This window comes from Colius striatus, chromosome 7, assembly GCF_028858725.1.
Source record: "Colius striatus isolate bColStr4 chromosome 7, bColStr4.1.hap1, whole genome shotgun sequence".
NCBI lineage: Eukaryota > Metazoa > Chordata > Aves > Coliiformes > Coliidae > Colius > Colius striatus.
The window spans coordinates 12,180,852-12,196,263 of record NC_084765.1 but is presented as its reverse complement, the minus strand read 5'-3'; the positions used below and the strand labels follow the sequence as shown (position 1 = coordinate 12,196,263).

At 45.3% G+C, this 15,412-nt stretch overlaps 1 protein-coding gene across 5 annotated transcripts in view; it reads right to left on the bottom strand.

Annotated features, from left to right (window-relative positions):
• Positions 1–648: 648 nt before the first annotated feature.
• The window catches only part of LMO1 (LIM domain only 1), a 60,554-nt gene continuing 45,790 nt past the window's right edge, over positions 649–15,412 (bottom strand). For all 5 annotated transcript variants that reach the window (XM_061999696.1, XM_061999699.1, XM_010195868.2 and 2 more), the window contains exons 3-4: positions 5,502–5,627; positions 649–1,088 (exon numbers count right to left, since the gene is read on the bottom strand). In XM_061999696.1, coding sequence (XP_061855680.1) covers positions 983–1,088; positions 5,502–5,627 — 232 coding nt within the window. In that variant the 3' untranslated portion in view covers positions 649–982. The remainder of the gene's footprint in view (positions 1,089–5,501; positions 5,628–15,412) is intronic.

The window sequence follows — 15,412 nt, the reverse complement described above, 5'->3', positions numbered from 1 at the left end:
ATGGGAGGTCAAAGGACCCAGCCCAGAGTGAACAAAAAGGGCTGGGAGAGAGACTCTGCTGCAGCGCCCAGTTGCCTTCCAGCCCTGACAGCAGCTCTTGCATCAACTCAGACCTGCCCTATGGGAAAACTCCACTACCTCTTAAAGCCTTGGAATTAATGTTCTGATCAATGCCTGGGCACCTGTTGGCAGGGCTGGAGGGAGCCTGTTCCTCGCAGCCCAGACTGGAGACACCGCATCAGCCGGCCAAGAAGCATTCCTTGCCACTGAATGGCTCTGTCTACATTGATAGAGGTGAAAAGTGAGACGCCTCTTGGGCAGCAGCTCAGCCCTGCACAGCAGCCTCGGTGGGACCTGGCCAGCAACACTGATGGCCCCCAGCCATTACTTGCCCACAGCTCATTCCCTCCCCTGGAACAGCACAGCAGCTTTTTGGATACAGGTCTCTGCACAGTTGAAGTGTAGATCTCTCACTCTGCAGCAGCGTTTCTTCCCCAAGTTTGTGTGTGTGAACTCCCGCCTCTCCTTTTATTCACGCAAGTTCCAGGGATCTGTGTATATATTTCTAACAATCTGCTCAACGTCAAGCACAGGAAATACAGGCTTTCACTGCACAGGGAATAAACCACAGCAAAGATGACCAGGAAACATTCATAATTTTTAATTCACACCAGTAATAAAATTGCATTACATTTTTCATAAAATAAATGTTCCAGTTTATATACAGAAAACAGACTGTACAGAGCCCTCCCCCAGACCCCAAAAACTCACAAACATACAGGCAATGCAGTGCTCAGCTAAGCAGGCACAACTGTACATCTAAAATTGTAACTGCTTTGTGTTGGGGGGGAAAAAGTACTACAATGTATATAGTCCTCTCTGGACCAAGAATTAAAAAAATATTGCAGGCAAGCTGACAGGCACCCTCGCTGCTCGCGCGGCACAGCGCCCATCCCACAGTGCTTCAGCCAAGCAGGGTTTGCTATTGAACCTGGGACTCGAAGCTCCCGTTCAGCTGCCCTTCCTCATAGTCCATCTGACACAAGATCATGTTGTTCTTCAGGAAAAATTTGTCTCCCACACAGAATCTGGAAGAAAGAAAGCAAGCATTAGGGCGTTAAGTATGAAGAGAGGTTAGAACGGGGGGAAAAGATGTGAGGCTGTTTGGCTCTGAAGGTGGCTCTGGGAAGCAGAGATGGATTTGCAGCTCTATCTCCAGCTCAGCTGGCGTGTGGGACCCTGGGCCAACCTGTGTGCTTCTCCCCCACACCCCTGCCCCGCACACAACCTGGCGATATTGCACGGAGACTATTTGAAGTTTTCCCTGGTATGCACCTTTCCAGGGCTCCCTCGGGTGCAGCAGTATTTACACTAATTTCCAGGCAAGGACTGGCTATTAAGTCCTTCCTCACCCCCTTGTGTACAGTGCTGAACAATAAACAGAAATTTCCTGGTGGCTGGACTCCTAACCTTTATCTTCATTGAGCGAAGGGCACTGCTCTCTATATACCATGTAAATTGTTCTGTTTGTCTTGAAGTTGACAGAGAGGCTTGTGATATTTAACAATTTTATTTGACCATTAAGGTCAAAAAAGTTCCACATATAAGATCTGAGCGGTGTAAATTGACAGCCAATAGCTTTTTCTGCCCTGCCTGCTTGCTTGAGAATCAGAAGCTAATCTTTACTTCTTAAGATAACAAATAATACTCTTTGCACACAATTCAAGGGTTGGTTTTCATCCATCATGCTAGTGGGGCAGTGACAGACCAGAGCACAGGGCTGTGCCTCTCTACCCCAAGGGCTGAGTCCCAGGTCCCTAAAGCAGAGAGGCAGCCTGGCCTCTGAGTTGAAAGGCAGTTCTGGAGCAAGAGGAACTGGTAGGTACCAGCCTCTGGCGAGGCCAAATATTTGATGGGTTTTGAAGGAAGATCAATGGAGATAACTCCATCCCTGAGGAGACCTGGCAGACCTCAATTGCTCATCTCTGCTCCCAGGAAGAGCTTTGGCAGAGACATTGTCTATTCCTTGCCTAAAATGCTTTCTAGATTTGTAACTCGGGTAGCTTCAGATAAAGCATCTCCATAAAACTGAATAGTTTCTGTTACAAGAACATGACTGATCATTTTACAGGTCCTTTATGGATCCAAGATGGGCACACATTTTCTCCAACTAGACACCTGCAAATAAGCTGGTTAATTTGCCAAGTCAGTACAGAGAGAACCAGGTATTGATTCTCATTTTGTATGATTTCACAGGATACCTTCCAACATCCTCCCTCTGTGGCACATGCTTTAGTATTCTAAAATTCAGTCATGTCTCTATATTAAAAAGCTAAAAATACATCTCAAATTAACAACTTTTATGCTAAAAACTGTAGTGCATGCCCTCTCTTTAACACCACCTTCCCTACCGGTAGGTTTACTCACTATAAAAAACAGATACAGCTACTTGCTTCTTGCTGCTTATCCCTACTTTAAGTACAATTTAAATCACCAAGAGGAGAAATACACAGACTACTCTCGCCACCAGCGTCATCAACAGTTGTCTCTTGCCAAACTTGGTTTGGGTCTAGAGGAGTGAAAGGAGGAGCTGGAGAACTCCAGCAAACTCCAGTCCTGCAAACTCAGCAGTAAGCTGGGATCTCTTCAGTTGATGCATTGCAACTGGGGACAGCAGATTTAACAGGGCAACTTGAGACCAAATTTCAGGTGTCCCAGCGCACAGCTCTCTTCAGAGCAAGACGTGGGGCCACAACACCAGCCCTGTGCTCAGAGCAGGTCTGTTGTTAAGCCTGTCTACCTGATCGAGTTCCAGCCAGCAGCAGTGAGAAACAAGCACTGGACATACCCTGCCATTTCCACCAGCGGTTTTCTTCTGAGCAAAACCACATTTCTGGTAAAGATAAAACCGCAGCTGGATTTCCTGAATCCTCGTAACACTGACATATTGGTCAGTGACAGTAGTGACCAACTTTTATTCAGTGTTGTCACAAGCAATGTCAACCTTACAACAGTTCAAAGTAAGGTAGGCTGAGTAGTGCTGTAGGATGTGCTGCAAACCTGATGTTTTAGAGGATGAAGATAATGAAAACACTGCACACCTTGATAAAAATATCAGAGATTTTGCTCTGATGGATTTAACACTACCCAAAGTCTAGCTATAGAAGGGCAAGTAAGCTGGAAGAGAACTAAGGTCGGTCTTCCAAATCGAATCTTTTCATTCAATTGAGGAATGAGGTGGGGTTTCAGATTCAGAACTAGTTTTGGCATTCACCTCTGCAATTTTGACTTTAGGGTTACTTGAACTCCCCGTTCTCAGTGCAGCTCCCAATGTCTTCTGTTAGAGGAGCACTTCCATTCTGCCCTTTCAGGCCAAAATCTCTACAGGATAAGTCTTAAGTTTGTGGCTTTCCAATCTCATCCAAGAATAACTATCTACATATAGCTCTACACTGTCTACTCAACCCATCTTTCAGAAAAACTCAGCTCCCCCCAAACCAGGCAAATCCCTTGTGCATCAGAGCATGACTGTGCCAGAGCGAAGGGATTACCTGCGCTTTCCTGCCAGGCAGTGACTGCCATGGAGGTTATTTTTAAGGCAGAGTAGTACCACACTTTGCACTGCACACAGTAACAGCATCAGCACTCACAGAGTGAAGAGAAGCACAGAGGTGCTTTGGAGCCTTTGTAATAAAGGGTAAAAACTGAAAGAAAATCCTGAAAATAAAACCTAGGCAACACTAGGCTTTTCCAGAACAGAAGCGAGGGTAAAGTAGGGGCATGATGACAAATCCTCATCCTACAGAATCCTAAGCCAAGCCCTTGGCTGCCTGTGCAGCCCAGAGCTGTACGCTGCCTCTGCCAAAGGGGACATTTGAGGTGCTCTGGTCCTAGCAGAGTGGAGTTACGGAGTATCCCTCTCCTGCTCGGCCTTCATCGGCAGGCTGAAGGAAGCTGAGTCTGAGGGCTGAGCCTGGCAGCACCCTGCAATGCTTCATAGCAAACCCCAACCAGCAATCGCAGCTGTGTGAGGAGAGACCATCTCGAGGAGGGCACACATGCGCTCTGCCAACGGTCACAGGCTGCTGATGGGGAATCATGGCTGCTGCAGGAGCACGTTCAAGAGCTGCAGAACACCGGGCAACTGAACGCCTCAGAGTGGCTTCTGGGAAGGAGCCCAAGGCCAGGAGCCACTAGATGTCACTGCTGGCCCGGCGCTGCCAGCGCGCCTGCGGCCGCCACTACTCGCTGATGGAGTTTTCTCCCTCCAACACCCACCGCCACCGCCTCGGCCTCGATAACGTGACCGAGTAAAGTCACCCGACATACAGACTGCTCGCCCGGTTCTCCTCTTGCATGCTCCGGCACCAACCAGCCACAGCCCCGTTCACCCCCGTTAACTCAGGCACTCCAGGGCACGGAAGAAGAGGCAGACCCCAGTTTGCACAGTCTCCTTAGTGGGAATGGCAGGGGTTTGCATCCACACACACACCGTGTGTGGCTACTTCATTAGAGATCCCACTGTGGCTTTTGTTCTAGGGTGAGCAATGAATTTTTAAGTCAGGCTTTTAGCTTGACATTTACAGAATCAGGTTCCACAATTTCCGATGAGTTTTGTCATCACCCTCACACAGGATGAAGCATTGCCTCCTAGTTTCATCATCTTTGGGAAACATAACTACAAGTTCAGAACAGGAATCCCAGCACAGCCCTTGGGCTCTGGGCACTCATTCCAGCCTGACTAAACAAGCAGTAGGGACAAATGAGCACTTTCAGGCCTGTCTGGGACAGGGGTGGATGAAAACAACGTGTTACATCTGGTTCTGTGAGCTGCCATTCTGCCTACAAAGAACAACAAATGGTGCTGGGATGATTTTACACGGCCTTCCCAAATTCAGCTGGCCATAGCTACCCCAGGTGAAAACTTTGTGCGTGACCCTTTATTTTGCTCCTTGATGTGCACTTTCCACTGGGTAAAACTAAGGAGAGACAGAGAAGTCCCACTCAAAACCAAACCACCAAAATCCCTGATTAAACAACAACTAAAAGGATTTGTTCCTAGTGTTGGAAAGGGCTTATCTAGACATTTTTTCTCCTTCCCCTTCACCATTCCTTCCTAGTTTTGAGCCTGTCAGAAACCTGATTTAAGCCAAGTAAAGTCAGTTTGCCAAAGGAAGTCCTTTCTCTATCATCTCTGTTCCGCAAAGAGAGCTGAAGTAGTTTGTTTTATTCAGCAGCAGCTGTGCTGCACACAGCCATGGCCAGATCTGCAGTCTGTGTGCTCCCCCTTGCCCCTCCAACTCCCACCAGCTCCAAGGGGATTTGCAGTAAAGGGACTACAGGTACTTAATGCATCACCCAGGTCAGCCTCATCAGCCAGCCTGAGCCACATCAGCAGCCCGTGAGCCCCACACAGGCAGCATGGATCAAACATTTCCCCTATTTTGCGGGCAAAGGTATAAATTAGTTTGTGTTTGCATGTATAATAACTGTGTCCTCACCGCTGGTTGCAGAGCTGACAGGCAAAGCAGTCCAAATGGTAAACATTATCTCTGGCCCTCATCACCATCTCAAAGGCAGGGATCAGTTTACTGCAGGCAGCACAATTCCCGGTGGTACCAAAGAGCCTGCCAAAGAAGCACAATCATTAGAAGCCATTTTAATTAAATGGTGGAAGGACTAATTAAGTGTAATTAGCAGTATCAAATACTGTATTGCACCAATAAATAGAAGTTGCAGTCTCCATTTCGCTGACCAACCAGTGTGCGGGAACTTGGGATAAAACTGCCTGGTGAGCAGGCTCTGATTGTCGAGATGAAACTTCATTTGGTTTGCAAGCCTAAGGCTAATTTGCTGTCTAATGGAGAAAAGCATTAAACACTTAGAGCACTATTTTGGGGCTCACAAAATTTCAGTCAAAAACCTATCTGCCTGTCCGCAGCAGTGGGGTCGGCGCTGGGAGCAGCCCGTCCTCCTCCGCATGAGCCTGCCCCAGCTGCGCTTGGCCGCAGCCTAATGGAGGGATAGGCTGGCAGGCTCTCACAATAGTGAGATGCAGAAGACCTCCAAACTTTGCCATGCTATAATATAGCTCAGGAAGAACCTCACTTACCTGCTGTTAAAAAACAAAAAAGTACCATTTTGCTTGCGATTGCAAGGCATCTTGGAGAGTAAGCTCTCCTCCTTGGCTGTGGCTGCCCCCCCCGCACCCTCCACGTTCCTCCCGGGAGCCAGCTAAGCCCTTCCACGATGGCCTGAACAGCATGCTCAGCCGTTCCACTTCAGCTCCCTGGTCCTTGAGGACAGCCCTTCAGCACTGGAAGCTTTGCCATTTTCATCTTGGCTTTCACTATCTGTCTCCCCAGATGTCTGCTGCTGTTACAGCTCCCGCCGGGGGGCTCAAACCAAGACTGCAGCATCCTTACCCCGGCCTCTTTCTCCACCATGTCCCTGCAGAGCCCTGCAGGCCCAGGGGCAGCATGCCACTGCCACTTTAAAGCCACACAAACCAGTCAAGGCACGAATCAACAGGGCAACGAACCCGAGTTTCACCAAACTGTGGTCAGCGGGCGTGTGGTTAGTTACTTTGCTTAGGAGATGATAAACATTGTATTCTTGGGGTGATGAGCCTCAAGACATAGGGTTCCTGCTGACCATTAGCCCTGTGCATGCAATGCGTCGCTGTCCACAGACAGATTCAGGCTTGCAGCTTGTTTCAAGCCATTGGTTCTGGCTGATTCCACAACATGCAGAAGAGAGGCATCAGGAAAATCTATAACCAATTTCTAAACCTGCAATTTGCCAAGCTAATCAATACTAATTATTACTGACCAGTCATTGTGAATTGAAACACCCAGCGATGTTATAGAAACCTCCACACAACTCTCCTACCCTCCCACAGCATTGTGCTACCGAAGTCAGTTTGCTCTTCAGCTAAAAAAAAAGGCTGCCTTCATTTTTCATTAGAAGTGGTACCCATGGTCTTTCATTAGGCCTGGCTGGAAAACCCCAAGACTCCCTACGAAGAAACAGCACTACGTTTTCCCTGAGAGTTAAACAACGCAATCCAAATGGAAATGCTTGTGCGGGACAGAAAAATTGCAAAGGGAGTACCAAACCTTCTTCCCTTACATCTCCACCATATGCAGGCTGAAAGGAGAAGTAAAATCCCAGTCATATAGTTTCCACCAACAAACCCAGGCGGTGCAATGGGTAATGGGACAGCCCCTTTCTCCGTGCGAGCTGTCTGGGGGCAGCCCCACTCCTCGGTAGGCGCTTGGCTGCCTAACGCCAGCAGCCTGCACTGAAAACACGCGGTGATGGAAAGCCCGCAGGCCTCCACCCTGCAACGCCCGGGCTCTCGTTCAGCACCCTCTCACAAATCAAGCCATTAACACAGACCTCCCTCCCTCCCCCAGCGTGGCTGCCCCCTTCAACTCTGCCTCACTTGGGCATAGCAAAACCTGACACCTTTTGCTGAGGTTTTGCCCTTTTGCATAAAACCAGGCATCCGTTTTTAGAGTACCCAAGTCACAGCAAACTCAACAAAATGAGTCCAATACATTAGGAAGGGAAACTGGGAGGTTAATCCTAGATTTGCTCTGTGCCCAGCACTGCTACATGCACAAGTATAAAATATCCATTATTCATTAGCATCACAGTTGTGTGGAGCTCAGTCTAGATTAAACAAAATAAAGGGGCCCCAGACAGCACCATTTGCATTGTTAAGCAGGCGCTTTTCTTCAGCCTTCAAATAAGAGACTTTTCTAAATGGAAATGATGGGGAAATTTGGACAGATGTTCACTTAACTATTTAAACAGTTAGCTTAAGAAACATGAAAAATGTATTTGGCATCGTATTCACCTGTCTCCTTTCAGGGGTTTTGGGGGTAAACCAATTGTTAAACAGCTTTGACTGTTTGCATAAGATCTGAAGCTTATGTTCTGTCCAGCTGAAATCGTGTTGCCTTCTAATGTCTACATAAACGTGGCTTCCAGCTAGTCAGTGTGCTAATCTTTTTCTCTTCTATCAAGTCTCACAGTCCTCCATGCACTCCCTTTCCCAACAGATGAACATTTCACACTTATTCTAGCACTTCCTAATTTTAATCTGCTTTTCAGGGAGTGATTTGGAGCCCTGTATATTCACCATTCTTCTAAAAATGTGCTGTAACTTGTAGCTCCGTGAATACGGGGTTTTTTTAATCTGTTGGAAGAAAAAAAGCAAAATGAACACAGACTTTTGCCTTTTTGTTTGCTTGTAAAAAACCTGCCACCTCTGATACTTACTTACTCAGAAACTAAGCTCCAAAGAAAGCTCAAAGCCTGCATTAAAAATGTTTTGGAGCTCAAACTTCTGTGGTCGGAAGCTTAACATTACTGGAGGAGGGAGAGAAGACAAGGAACAGGAGGAAAATCTTTTACCCCAAGCCCCATTTGTGGTTAAAATTAAAATTAACCCCACATGAACAAACTGATCTACATTCTGTCCTCCAGACACCTCCATAACAGATGCAATGTTCTCTTGCACATTCATGCACACAAAGTTGAAGCACATTAGAAGAAACTAAAAATCTATCAGAAGATGCTCAGCATCTACTTGCCAGCTTGGAGCCATTGGCATAAAAGAAGCTGGAAGTACAGCAAGGTTTCACTATGGAATTGCTTTGCTGCTTCTAAAAAACTTTTTTTTGTTCATCTCCCTTTGTAGTTAAAAATTGTTGCCTTTTAACTTCAGATTTATTCCCCTCTATGTAACAGGAAGACTAAGCCAGCTTGTAAATAAGCATAGACTATGCAGATTTAAAATTTAACACAATTAAACTTTTACCCTGTGGTAGTAATTATGTTTAATGGCTCTTAGCCTGAACTTAACCATGTCTATTGTTGTCAGCCAGTCTAAAAGCAGGAGTTTGTCCAAGGACAATTTTCTGTAGTTTATAGGCACAGTAAAAACCCCGCTACACGCAGTTCTCATTGGCTGCTGATGTCAGTGTGTGTAGTAAAAATTAAAGCTAATTGACATACAGGAGCAGCAGTGAATGCAAATGAATTAATGGGAAAAGAAGGGAGCACTCCTGGAAGCGGTAGGCAACTGTCAAAGGATAGTTTTTATGTCGTCCAGTCGGGGCTAAAGAGTTGTCTTCTGCACAATGATCCTGACCTTACCAGCTCTGTGAATACACCTGAAGTTAATTCAAACTGTAGTTAAGTCACAGCATGCTGCAGGGTTTCTTTTAAGGAAAAAAGAGAACGGTAAAGGGTCCTTACTGTAGGCAAAACAGTAAGAACATCTCATATGAACACATTAAATTTAGGACCTTTTAACAGATTTTTCCTTCTCTGAGCAAAATGTGCAGGCTACACTGAGACCCCGATTGCCTGTTTCTGTCACCACTAGAAACAACAATCTGTTTTAGTCATAGCCTGCGAGGAGAGAGACACTATTTCTTCTCTCTCTATCCTGGTGTCTGACTAGCTATCAGCTTGCAATTGAGAAAGAGGGAGAAAATGCTCCCTACAGAGCAAAAATTTTGGATCAGTTGACTTCATGGGAGACAAAAAGAGAAGAACGAGGACCAGCACGTATAAATAATGAATAGTACAGAAACAATGGATTGAGAGTATCAGTTGTATCTTTTAAACAAGGAAAGTTCAAAATTAAATAGCTGAGTTGAAACTCATAATCCCCCAAAACAAGAGGCTTTGTCAACACCGACAGGTAAAAATCATGAATTGAAAAAGGACTAAACACTCATCTACAGATAAATAGCTACGTTTGTAGATAGTGTGTACAGCTACATATTTCTCTGTGTATCTGTATATCCAGATTATCTGGATAGACAAGTTTTTGAAGAGCTACCAAATCCTATGCTCGTATTCTCTCCAGCTAATAGGTGAAATATGTTTTCTCATATGCTTTCCCTATATGCCTGCTGCCATTTATTTCCTAGCTCCATCAGGGCCTGCTGTAGAACCAGACTTGCTTTATGTACCTGCAGCTCATTGTCATGAAAAGAAAAGGGTTTTGCCCCTACCATTTGAAACAATTAGTTTTCCAGTGAGGATGGCTCTTAACAGCTTGCAATCAGTATTTTTACCATCTGTGGATGTTAGAAATATGCTGAGCTACAAGCCTGATTTGACCAAAGCACTGAATATGCCAATTATTGCAGGGAAAGCCTGAACATCAGTTAAAAAGATAAAAAGAATAAGCTTTAAAGCAACTTCAGACTTGAGGTTCCCAACTTCCCTGTAATCAGCCTTTGTGTAATATTCAGAGATATCTTTAGTGACAGCCTTTCACCACAGTAAATACATATTAGCTGGTGCACCCTCCGAAGCAGGACCCTGTCGTCAGTGCTGCAGTGGGCAGTCATGCCAGCTGAAGGAAAAGAAATGCACTTTGATACTAATGAAGCTGGTCAAGCTGTCCTCTCATGCAGCCTTCAAGTTCAATCCCAAAGAATTTACGTCTCACATGCCAAAGGGTTTGGCATTTATGGACAGCACAGGGGGAGGAGTTGATCCAGCTTGGTACTCTCTGGGTGAGTGACTGCACTAGTCCAGAGATAACTAGGCATAAACTTCAAGGTTGCTCAAGGCCATCAACTGTTTTCAGTTGAAGAAAGCATCTGAATGTTCACTTATTTTTACTCCCTTGGCCTCTCTCTCTCTGTATTTTCAGTAGAGACCGACAGTGAGGCTGGGACTCTTAGCAGGTAGGAGAAGTCCAAGTCCTTCTCCCCTGCCTTAGCCTTTCTTAAAGTTAGAAAGCCACTGACCTTGAAACTCATCTTGGCTGTCTCTGGCCCTGCCAAAGACATGTACAACAATGTACTCTTAGAGGAGTTGAAAACCAGCAGTCAGAGGGCTGCAAGGTTGAAAGTGCCAGAGGCATGCTAACACACCACAGCCAGGCAGAATCCCACCCCACAAGCTTCTCCTCACTGGGGGGTTGTGGAGAACAGGGGTAAAAAAGAAAAAGTGCGTATTTGGGAAAGCAAATGAACAAACAAGCATTGCTTGTTTATCCTGAAAGGTATGGACTGTGAGAAAGTCCAGGACCAGTTACTACAGAGAAAAAAAAAATCTGTGCTTTAACAGCACAAAGCACAGCAATGTTGCCAAGACATTGTATTTTGAGCCTAAATAATGCTCCTTAATCTGTGCAGATACCAAACGTAGAAGTGAGGGTATCCTACATAGCGCGCAAGATGCTCCCTGTTGAGATGCTGTTCTCACATTGCAATTCGGCAGCATTTTTAGGCTCTGAGCAGATACCATGTGTTCAGCCACACTGCATTTATGACTCTTCCCCATGCTAAATGTGTGCCTTAAAAAGCAGTCAGGGCATGCTTGGTCCATGCATGCACACTATGCTCTTCTGGAGTCTCCTTGCTGCTTCAAACATGTTGCAGCTTTTGCAGGCTGAAGCTACATTCAGAGTATTAGTGACATCTCTGGTAGATTAACTTAAATCCCGCCAGTTGCAGCATGCACTTCTCAGCTCCTGAAGACTTGTGCTTACATATCACAGAATCATACAATTGTCCAACCACTATCCTAAAACTGCCATCATTAAACCACCTCAGCACCTCAGCTACGTGTCATAAATATCTCCAGGGATGAGGACTTCATCACCTCCCTGAGCAAACTGCATGGTTTAACACACCCAGCTGTGGTTTAATGGCTTGGCTTAGGACCTTCCTTACCGACCAGAAGAAGGGTCAGAGAGCAAGCTGCCTGTGTTTGTGTAAGATTGCTTTCCACAGCCCACCACAAAATTAAACTCTGCACATTTGTCAGATACAGAACACTTATTCTAAAGGGCTCTCAAAGTGATTCGCTAACAGAATGAACCTGGGGCACTCAGAGCAGAGCAAACCCCAGTATCCAACAACTGGAAACCCCGGTACTGAGCAGCTGACTTGTTTGGACTAAGAGCTGCCCAGAGTGGAGTTCAAGGCCTCAGCATACACCTGGTGCTGTGGGGTGCCAGTGCCAGGGGATGGCAGAGCTACTATCTCCTCATCTCCCTTGCTCAGACCAGGTGCCCAAGGCTGCTCTGCCCACCATAAGCACCCACACTATGCTTGGACTGTGGCTCCAATGCTGTGCTGACATCACAGCATGGATCAAAATCTGTGGGAAATCTGGAGAAAAGAATGTCCATGAAATCCACTGAGAAGAGCACCAGGGCTTCCCAGAACGCCCTTCTCTTTTACTGCTTTGCCCTAATTTTTTAATGCAGGTTTTGAGCTTTCTTTGGAGTCTAATTAAGGCCCTAATCACTTTAAATGATGAAAAACTTTCCTAACACCAGCATATCAAACATGCAGAAGCGACAGTTCTGCTCCTGTCAAAGCGAGCCCGACTCGCCTTTGCTCGTGTGAGGGCACCACGCTGAGTAAAAAGAAAAAAAAAATCACAGTCTTCATCAGCACTTCACAGTGAAATTTAAGTTGTCAGCTCCTCTCGGGAAATCCTGATGCAACACCCAAACCGTCCCTGTGAACCAGAGCTCGGTGAATGTTTAATTATGCCTCGGAACAGACGCACGTTGCTGCGTGGGGGCTGCGAGCAGCCATCCCAGCTGCATGCTAAGCTCCTCTGGCCAAGCAGCAGTTTCTTCAATAGCATTTGCTTATCAAAAATAATTAGAGGTAGGAACGCTGGAACTGTGATTATGAAACAAATGGTAAATCTATTTGCTCAGAAGAAATGTATCAAAAGATACATCTAGACACAGCTGGAGACTGAGGTGATACTGCAAGGATAACAACTCGAGATCCAATTTCATCTTTCATGATTAAAAAATGAGCAAGAAAGTGTTTTATGAAATGTGAAGGTTAACAAATGTTCCTTCACAAGCAATGATGACAGTTTATCTTTTGAAACAAATGATCAGGCTATGGTCTGCTAGCAGCTCTTGAAATACATTTGAAAGCTTTCTACTAAAAACCCGCTGAGGACCAGCACAGGCGGCTGGCAGCGCACCATGCCTGGGACAGAGCCAGCTCCAGGGCTTCTGGAATATTTTGGGCAGCGTAGAAGTTCAGTTGAAGTAGCAGGTCTGGGACCCTGCTTGTGCCACCCCTCCTGTGGGCAAGTGTCACAGAATCACAGAGTGGTAGGAGTTGGAAGGGACCTCTAGAGATGATCTAGTCAAACCCCTCTGCTCAAGCAGGTTCATTTCAGTCGTCAGGTCAAACGAGAACGTGTCCAGGCGTGTTTGGAAACCTCCAGAGTAAGGAGACTGGGCTGCAGCTGCTGCAGGAGTCGGGGATAGGCATGAACTTTTGGGCCTCTGTCATTGGCATGGGACAGGAGCTGCCTCGGTGCTGCCCTGGAGCTGGCTCTGTCCCAGGCAGTTGGTTGAGTTAGAATAATCCCCAATGGAGATGGGGGAGTTAAGAGACCCCTTTCAGGCATAGAACAAAGGGTTTGGTTTTTTTGAGACCACACTTTACTGCTGCTGTAAGAGAAGCTGCATGGACATGGTCTAACAGGAGGCCCAATTGTTGCCTTTCATTTTTCATGTCAAGAATTGTCCTCTCTTCTCAAAGATGGGTCATGGGCCATTTCCTGGGGTCTGCAGCTCCTGGCTTTTTTCCCCATCTCTAGCATAGGCTGCTGCTGTGCCCCAGAAAGTTTTGCAGTCTGGAGGCCAATGACAAGATCACACACTCAGGATAAACCAAAAAAAAGAAATGCTCTAAAACTGCACTGATAAAAAGGATCTTTTAAATTTAAGACCATCGGTACAGATTTCTTTTAGCACATTAATGTGATGCTGCACATTCTTTTTATTATGAAACTACAACAAACACAAATCAATAAAGTGCTCATTAAAGGAACAAAACAATGGGTAGCTTATAGGTTTCAAAAAGTGAATGTAAGTGAAAATTCCTGCTGAGTATTTCTAGTAGGGTTCTGTAACATGTAGAGTAACACTGAATATCTATCTTTCAGGTCAGATAAAAAAAAAGTCAAATCCCAAACACAACACTGTTTATCAAGTGCATAAATGACAAAGTCTAGAGAAGTGATAAATAATGAAGAGGAGGATGACTGATGGAGAGACCTTGATTGCTTGGCATGCTAGGTACAAACAAGATCAAGATAAAGAAAAGATAAACAAGATAAAAATATAAAGAAGCACTCCAACAACTAATGCAGCTTATGCTTTCTAGAAGGAAGACTATTCCTGGAAGAAGGTCTCCTGAGAGGTTTTGGGGGTCCTTGTGATTAGTACCTGGCACAACCCAATAGTGATACTATGATGAAAAGAAATTATGCAGTCTTCAATAAGGGATGATCAATAACTGTCATATTCTTCACTGACACATCAGAACTACGTCCACAACACAGAAAGAATACAGCTGAACTGAATGCTAATTTGAGTTTAGAAATCTGTGTGGTAAACCACTTTATGGAGCTCAGTTTTTCAGTTTAGCACAGACCGAGTTAAGACACAGCAAGTGAATTGAGGCACTAGTAAATACTCAGACTTAAGTAAGGTATAAAAATAATTTCATGATAGTGAAGAGAGTTAACTCCTTCCTCACTCCACTCTTTCTATCTTTCCAAACACTCCTTATTCTGCCTTTTCCCCTTCAGATGTGTTCCATCCTCATCCAAGCTCCTAGACACCCTTGTTTTGGAGACACATCCCACTTCACCCTGTATGGACCTGCAACTGCTGTGCGTGTGGCAGAACTTCAGCAAAGACATCTCATGTGTGCCTTGGAGAGTTTTAGCTCAAACAGGAGCAAAAATCCTCATGTGGGCAGGATGCTCTTGGACAGTGCCTGACCAAAAGGCAGGGTGTTAGCTCCCATATTAGCTCTCCTGTTTGGTTTGGTGCTTCAGCTCTCATCTTTAGAAGGAATAACCTGTTTTTTAAAGTTCACTATGAAAATATTTACTAAAAATTTTCAGGAATGTGTTTCACATTGGGACTTATGAAGTATGTGATCATTTAGACAAATCAAGACTTCAAGATGTGTTTGCTGGTTGAGGTTGCATATGAAGCACTATCAGTGCTTTGGGGAAAAAACCCCACATTTTAGGAAAAACAAAAAGAGAAAATACATTAGCTGCATATGAAGTACATTCTTCCAAAGGAAAAACAAAGCAAAACTCAGTGTTCTGCAGTGTGACCCTCACAAGAACGTTTGTGTTAGTTCATTACTGGTTTTATAAAGTATTTTGTACAAAACTCTCATACACACCAAGTAAAAAAATGCCATGTGTTGTTATGTATCGCAGACACATGCTGACAGGGTAACTCTGACTCAGAGGCAGTGATGGTCTCTGCAGAATTCCTCATGAAGAAAAATTTTTTGAAGTTGATCTGTAACTTTGGAGTGTTTTGCTCTGTTTAGTTACAGAAGAGACAAGAACCCCG